This window comes from Silene latifolia, chromosome 9 (assembly GCF_048544455.1).
Source record: "Silene latifolia isolate original U9 population chromosome 9, ASM4854445v1, whole genome shotgun sequence".
In the NCBI taxonomy this organism is placed as follows: Eukaryota; Viridiplantae; Streptophyta; class Magnoliopsida; order Caryophyllales; family Caryophyllaceae; genus Silene; species Silene latifolia.
Genome location: NC_133534.1, coordinates 223,534,816 through 223,543,189, shown reverse-complemented (window position 1 = coordinate 223,543,189; position 8,374 = coordinate 223,534,816). Strand labels below are relative to the sequence as shown.

Sequence of the window (8,374 nt, the reverse complement as noted above, 5' to 3'; positions counted from 1 at the left end):
CTTGTAATATTTCTGTTTGTATTGTTTCATAGGATAGCTTCTATGACTACTGTTTACACGAGATTGCATTCCCTAACTTTAGCTAGTGGTTATTAACCTCCCTTGATTTGTGGGACTAGGGAGCTAACTTAGGATAGTCTGCTAGTATATATTGTATCTTGATTTACGCAATAAAGCAAGGGAAATATAACATCTTTTATGGTATCATCCTTTTTCGATCCACTGCTTCCGCTACATCTCCTTCTTCTCCAAATTCCTTTTCCTTTCTTTATCTCTTCACTATGACTAATGATGCCCAACCTTCAAAACCATCCTTCTCCCCTGCCTATTCTGTTTCGAATATCAAAAACTATATACCCATCATTCTTGAAATCGAAAACGTACATTACGCTTCATGGGCCGAGCTTTTCATGAATACCGCTCGTGCCTTTGACGTTCTTGATCATATTGCTCCTCCCAAGGAGGCTATTCTCAAGAAGGATGACGATTGGGACTGTCTTGATGCCATTGTTAAACAATGGATTTATAGCACCATCTCCATCGACCTATTACACACCATCCTTGAACCCGGTTCGTCGGCCCAGCAAACTTGGGACCGTCTCAAGGATATTTTTAACGACAATCAAAACTCTCGCACTGTCACTCTGGAGCAACAGTTCAGCAATATCCACATGGATAACTATCCCAATGTCTCTGCTTATTGCCAAGCATTGAAGATGATTGCTGACCAACTATCCAATGTCGGATCTCCGGTGCCCGAGACCCGGCTGGTGCTCCAACTCGTGACCCATTTATCTGAGGGTTATGCCAGCGTGGCCACAATCATTCAGTAAAGTGACCCGCTCCCGTCGTTCTACAAAGCCCGCTCAATGCTCACCATGGAAGAAGCTAGGAAGAAAAAGCTGCTGGTACGTCCTCTGCTCATGCTCTTGTCGCTGCATCCTCTGATTCCAAGCCTCTAAACACGTCCCATAATGGTGGTAATTCCTCTAACTACAATAACAATTATAAGGGGAAGGGGAATCGCCATCATAAAGGAAATTATCGGGGCAAGAATCAAGGCGGCGGAAATTCTGGTGGTTTTCACAAGCAGTCAGGCCGACAACAAACGCCATCCGCAACTTCTGCCTCCAACTGGACGTGGGTCCCTATTGCTCAATGGCCTGCATCCTCCCAACAGGGGTGGACCGCGCCGCCATGCCCGTATCCCACTTCTGGTTGGACGCCACCTGCTGCTAACAATGGGCAAGGCATACTCGGTCCTAGACCTCAACAAGCTTTCCTTGCTCAACCTGGCATACTCGGTATGCCACCAGGGACGTTGGTTCCTACTAACTTGGCTGCGGTAATGCAATCGTTTAATCTTCAACAACCCGACAACAACTTTTATATGGACACCGGGGCGTCGTCTCACATGAACTCAAACAACGGTAATCTCGTTTCCTATTCTCCTTTGAGTGGTAATCGTGCAATTGTAGTCGGTAATGGCAATTTGATTCCGATTCGTGGTATTGGTCACACTGCCCTTCCCTTCCCTAATAACTCTCTTAAACTGAAAAACGTGCTATATGTCCCTGGCCTCATTAAAAATTTAGTTTCGGTTCGTAAATTTACAGTTGATAATTGTGTAATCGTTGAATTTGACCCGTTTGGTTTTACCGTGAAGGATCTCAAGACGGGGACGCCGCTTCTGAGAAGCAATAGCACGGGGGATCTCTATCCTCTTCTTCCTATAAACCATACCGTTACTGCACCAACTCAAGCCCTTACCGCTGTCTCGTCCAATGTTTGGCACGGACGTTTAGGTCACCCGGGTCCTAGCATTTTTAATTCCGTTTGTAATAAATCCGACATTTCGTGTCGTTCTCGTAGGTCTTTGTCTCTTTGTCACTCGTGTCAGTTGGGTAAGCATATCAAGCTTCCCTTTAATAAGTCTTTATCTGAAACATTACATCCATTTGATATTCTTCATACGGATTTGTGGTCATCCTCGGTCGTAAGTTCGAATCAACATCGCTACTATATTTTATTTCTTGATGATTATACGAACTTTTTGTGGACTTTTCTTATTGCACAAAAATCTCAAGTTTATGACATTTTTGCTAAATTTCACAACATGATAAAGACCCAATTTAATTTTCATATCAAGACACTACAATGTGACAATGGTCGAGAGTACGACAACTCCCAATTTCATAAATTTTTCGGGTCACAAGGGATGCTATTCCGCTTCTCTTGCCCGCACACTTCCCCACAAAATGGTAAGGCCGAGAGAAAAATACGAACAATCAATAATATGGTTCGGACCCTTCTCATACATGCCCACTTACCACCCTCAATGTGGCACCATGCCCTTGCCATGGCTACTTACCTCCATAACATACTCCCTAGCAAGGCCAACAATTACAAATCACCCACATCGAGTCTTTACTTTCGCACCCCGTCATATAGCCATCTCCGCACATTTGGATGTCTTTGTTATCCACATATACCATCCACCACCATACACAAACTCGCCCCAAGAGCGACCCAGTGCGTCTTCTTAGGCTACCCGCCTTCTCATCGTGGATACAAGTGCTATGATCCGAGTACTCGGAAAATTATTATTGCTCGTCATGTGACCTTTGTTGAAACCGTCTTTCCTTTTGCTGGCCCAAACCCCTCGGCCCATACCACATACGACTTTCTCACAGATGTGCCTTCTCCATATGTGACCCACCACCTACACAAATCAGCCACACTGCCAGACCAACCTGGCCCAATACACCCGAGCCCAATATACCAGGCCCAAGCCCCTCACCACCTACAACACCTCCCAACTCCCCCGGGAACTCCCCTACCTCTACGCCGCCGACATCTCCTGCCCCTACCCAGGCGGCATCTTCTGCCTCCTCCTCACCCCGTGTGGCACCACACACACCTCCTACACCACCAGCCCCCTCGCCCCAAATGACAACTCGAGCCCAACACGGAATTTTCAAACCGAAAACCATGTTCGACTTATGTGCTACAACATTATCACCTATACCGAAGTGTCCCATAACTGCCCTCCAAGACCCGAATTGGAATCGTGCCATGAAAGACGAATTCGATGCCCTCATTAAGAACAAGACTTGGGTTCTTGTGCCTCGACTTTCGAATGTTAATATAACTCGTTGTCTTTGGTTGTTTAAGCATAAGTTTAAAGCTAATGGTGATTTGGAGCGATACAAAGCGTCTTGTGGTTAATGGTAGGTCACAACAGGTTGGCGTTGATTGTGAAGAGACGTTTAGTCCGGTAGTCAAACCCGCCACTATACGGACCGTCCTTAGCCTGGCTGTATCAAAGCATTGGCCCATTCATCAACTTGATGTCAAAAATGCATTCTTCCACGGTCATCTTGCTGAGACAGTCTATATGCACCAGCCGCCCGGTTTTCGAGACCACTCACGACCCAATCATGTGTGCCTATTAAAGAAATCATTATATGGTCTTAAACAAGCACCGCGGGCGTGGTATCAACGTTTTGCAACCTATGTCTCTACAATTGGGTTCAGTCATAGCAAGTCGGATAATTCTCTTTTTATATACAATAAAGATGGTCAGCTTGCCCATCTCCTTTTGTATGTTGATGACATAATCCTTGCTACATCGTCTGAATCTCTCCGGGTACGTATTATGTCTCTGCTCCAGTCCGAATTTTCTATGACCGACTTGGGCCCACTCAATTTTTTCTTGGGAATTGCTGCTGTACGACATTCCAGGGGGTTATTTTTGCATCAATCTAAATATGCTCAGGAAATAATTGCTAAAGCTAATATGTCCTCATGCAAACCCGCGATCACACCCGTCGACACTAAGTCAAAACTTAGTGCTACTGGAGGCAAACCATTCTCCGACTCAGCCCTATATAGGAGTCTTGCCGGGGCATTGCAGTACTTAACATTCACCCGTCCCGACATTTCTTACGCGGTGCAACAAATTTGTCTATTTATGCACGATCCGCGTGAAGAACATTATGGAGCACTTAAACGCATTATTCGCTATATCCAAGGTACGTACAACTATGGTCTGCACCTCTGTCCTTCGAACACCAGTTCCCTCACCCCGTATACGGATGCTGACTGGGGAGGGTGTCCCGACTCCCGCCGCTCCACTTCCGGGTATTGTGTCTACCTTGGAAATAATTTAATTTCGTGGTTGTCGAAACGACAACCAACTGTCTCACGGTCTAGTTCAGAGGCCGAGTATTGTGGCGTCGCAAATGTCGTGGCTGAGTCATGCTGGCTCAGGAATCAGCTACTCGAGTTAAAATGTCCTATTCTACGCGCCACTATTATTTATTGTGATAATGTGTCCGCTATTTATTTATTGGGCAACCCGGTTAATCATCAAAGAACCAAACATATTGAACTAGATATTCATTTTGTCCGGGAGAAAGTCGCGCTCAATGAAGTTCAAGTTCGTCATGTTCCGTCACGATATCAGTATGCCGATGTCTTTACTAAAGGACTGCCAAAAATTCTGTTCGATGATTTCCGGTCCAGTCTCAATGTCGGCCCACCTCCTGCTTCGACTGAGGAGGTGTATTAGAATATGTCAATATTATCTTTCCAATATTGACTTATTCTTGTAAATATTTCTGTTTGTATTGTTTCCTAGGATAGCTTCTATGACTGCTGTTTACACGGGATTGCATTCCCTAACTTTAGCTAGTGGTTATTAACCTCCCTTGATTTGTGGGACTAGGGAGCTAACTTAGGATAGCCTGCTAGTATATATTGTATCTTGATTTACGCAATAAAGCAAGGGAAATATAACATCTTTTAAGCACTTCTCTCCATCAAACTTGTGAAGCACTTCTCTTCACCATCTTAACGGTGCACATAATCACCATTATCTTGTTGCACATAATCACCAACATTCATTTGGAGCACTTCTCTCTAATACTCTTGTTAGAGCACTTCTCTCTAACTTAACTTGTTTGTTTCATGTGGTATCAGAGCTCTTGAGACGGTGTTGACAACGTTGTCATTTTCGCTCAAGTAGCCAGGTTCGATTCCCAAAACGGGGTGATCACAAAAAAATGGTGAGAGCAAAAAAAAAAAAAAAAAAAAAAAAAAAAAAAAAAATCACACATTTTTTGTTTGAGTTACAAGTGAGCAACGCAGCCCTTGTATCAATTTATTTTCGCATTGAAAAAAAATTGAGAGAGAAGTGCTCTATCGGGTTTGGTAGAGAAAAATGGCTCTACCGTATTTTGGGAGAAGAGAAGTGCTTCACATATTATGGTGAGATGTGCGCCATGAGATCGAAGTGGTGGAGAGAAGGGCTCCATCGATAATCGGATTTTGGAGAGAAGTGCTCCAAATGAAAGTTGGTGATGATGTGCACCAACAAGAGGGTGACAAGAAGGGCGTCACAAAGTGAAGACAAAGGCTTCACAAATTGAGATGGAGAAAAGTACTCCGTCAATTGACGTTAGTGACAACGGGCATCAACAAGGCTGGTGACAAAAAAAATGGGTCACAAAGTGAAGACAAGGGCTTCACTAAGTTAGATGGATAAAAGTCTTTTTTTGATTGAGCAATTTCCGCTTTTTGGAGTCCAGGCAAAGAGGCTCAGTTTAAGTCTCGAAAGGAGGCTATGTTTGAAGTTGGGTGTGGAACCTAACATGTGCAGGTGTGAGAAGAATCACATACCGTTTGAAGGCAATTTGCTCATCGATAAAAGATTGAAAGGGACAAACATATTGTCTCTAAAGACGTTCGCAAATAATGAACGCAAGAGGTGGATAAAATACGTGGGATGCCTTTGAGATGAGTCTACTGTTTTTCTCTAAAAGTGAGTTTCGTATGGAAAATTTGGCATGCAAACTAATCCATTGTTTAGCAGAGAATGCACAAATAAAATTTGTGGGCATTTGGGATTATTTAGTTTTAGTCTCAATATTTTGAAGTCTAAGAATTCGGTTCAAGTTCAAGAAAATAGAATTGTTTGAAGACGGGTAGGCAAAATCTTGATGATCGAATATTTGTGGCGGTACCGAAACGCGGTAATCGTAGAATCGCAAGGACATATAGTTGAAAAAAAAACGAGAATATAAAGGGTCTCGTAAGTTTTTGTTACGGCAAAGGACGTAACGAGTATGGTTCGACAAGGCAAAAAATCGAACGTGGATCCGATAAATTTTGGATCAAAGGGGGTGTGTTGGATTATTATGATCCAAAATTGTTAGTTTGTTAGTTTCCTATACTTTAGAAGTTAGCTCCTCATTATTAGGATTATTAGTAGTGGTGATTTAGTTTTTAGAAGAAGTCTAAGGACGTGGGTTATGGCTTAGTTGTTCCCCCATATACTCCTAGCTTTATGGATGCATTGTTATTGAGTCGGTTGTATAATGCCTATATAAGGGCAATGTTATTTGTTTAATAATTGAGTCAGTTTACGATAACTTTCTCCCTATATTTCATTCTCCTCTCTTATTTTTAGTCTATCACTCTAATTATCCTTATCAGCCAATATCTTTTTTTTTTTTTAATGGAGGATGAAGAGGCCAGGTTAGGAGATGGTACTAGGAGAACTAACACAAAGGGTGGAAAGGGTAGGGGTATTTTGGGGAAGAAAGTCAAAATGTTGCTCATATGATGACAAGGACCCCACTTTTTATAAATATTTTCAAAGTCACCCGATTTGTTAAATACTTTGAGATTAAACCTCATTTTAGAAAAAATTCCATCACAGAATTTCGTTTAAAACAACCAACACGCACCATTGTCACCCTTCTAATTAAGCTATCCACCACGTAGTTACCGGTTCGGGAGTGAAAGAGCCGGGGTTTGGAGTAAGTGCCCATACTCGTCTAAACCATGGAATATCTTGTCGGGGTTCATTTTATTACACCCTATGTTCATTAGGTTCATTGGTTTAAGGCCTAGAATCGTTCGCTTTGATACTACTGATATAGGATTCTTTTGCACCACTTTTCCCCTCTATTTTCATGTTTTCCGACTCCATTTGAGTCGGTTTTATACGTTCTTGCTTGCAATTCATGCCCCAATTCCCATGCCTATGATATTGTACCTCCATTGCAGGAATTGAGGCGAGAATGGGAGAATTGAAGCTAGAAGTCGAGTTCATTCAACTAAGCATGAAAGGAGGAAGAATTGATGCTGAGAAGTACTCCCAGCCGGTAGGCCGGCAGCCGGGTCAGCCGGCTGGGAACACCAAATGTATGCAATTCAAGCAAAGATTAGGCAAAGGGAACTCCCAGCCGGTAGCCCGGCAGCCGACTACCCGGCTGGGAGAACAATGAGCTCAAAATCAAAGGAAGTTACAGGAACTTCCCAGCCGGTCATAAGGCCGGCAACCGGTCACCCGGCTGGGAGTTCCCATAAAGCCCAGGAGTCAAGATGAAGTCAACATGCCCTCAGCCGGTCAGTGACCGGCAGCCGGTTGCCCGACCATGGCTACCTGATGATATCAAAAACTAATTCAACTTCCAGGAACTTCCCAGCCGGTCATAGGCCCGACAACCCGTTGACCGGCCGGGAGCGCATACCCGCATTTCAAGCCCATTTATAAATCCTACTCTAATCTTGGTGCAAACTATATATACCCCCTCCCTTAATCAGTTGTACACATAACCCTAGATCTGAAAACTTTCCCTAATTATTGTAATCTTTCCCTAATTAAGCTTTAATCTTTCCATAATTATTATTAATTACTTAGTAAAATTAGCTAGTATTAGTAATTATCAATTGTTTACACTTGGTTTTTGGGATTGCATTGAGAGATTTTGGAGGATTTCCTTTATTTATTCAATCAAAGCAATCATCTTTACTCTTGTTGGTACATTTCTTCTCTTATTCACTTGCTTAATCAATTGTTTACATTTTATTTTGTCTTCTATAATTGTTTGAATCTTTACTGTTTTGGCAGGGATTTCACTGAATAAGAACTTCCTGCCAGGGGTTTATGTGTAGGGTGATCTAACTCAAACAATCCGCCTGAATAGTATTGTTAAATAAAAGAATAAATAATAAATAAGGACACAAATGATTTATACGTGGAAAAACCCTGGGAATAAGGGAAAAAACCACGAGCACCAAGCCAGGAGTGATTGTTACTATGATCTTTGATAGCCTGACAGAGTATTGGTATATCAGGCGTGACAGGCTAAATTATATTTCTTAAGAGTACAAGAATATAAGTGAGAGTAAGAGTCTGTTGTCCTTTTTTTTCTGATTTTATCTTCTCTTGTATTTATACTCGCTTTTCAAGTCTCCTTTGCTACCGTTTAAGGTCTCCTGGTAAATAGGGCTTGTGCCCTATTTACCCGGAGGTGGTTTCCCTTTATTCATTCGTTTCCTTTGACTATTTTTCACATCTTTT

The 8,374-nt window shown here is 42.6% G+C and overlaps 1 protein-coding gene across 1 annotated transcript; it reads left to right on the top strand.

Moving 5' to 3' along the window:
* The first annotated feature begins 281 nt into the window (after positions 1-281).
* LOC141602285 (uncharacterized) lies at positions 282-1,908 on the top strand. Its single transcript, XM_074422590.1, has 3 exons — positions 282-770; positions 893-1,786; positions 1,873-1,908. The coding sequence occupies exons 1-3, from the start codon at positions 282-284 to the stop codon at positions 1,906-1,908; spliced, it is 1,419 nt and encodes a 472-aa protein (XP_074278691.1).
* The last annotated feature ends 6,466 nt before the right edge of the window (positions 1,909-8,374 follow it).

Bases quoted from the DNA above. Each gene is read 5' to 3' on its own strand.
- LOC141602285 (XM_074422590.1), top strand. From the start codon at position 282: ATGACTAATGATGCCCAACCTTCAAAACCATCCTTCTCCCCTGCCTAT. The intron at 771-892 runs GTGCTCCAACTC...GGAAGAAGCTAG, and splicing joins CGGTGCCCGAGACCCGGCTG to GAAGAAAAAGCTGCTGGTAC. The intron at 1,787-1,872 runs GTTTGGCACGGA...TCGTTCTCGTAG, and splicing joins TTACCGCTGTCTCGTCCAAT to GTCTTTGTCTCTTTGTCACT.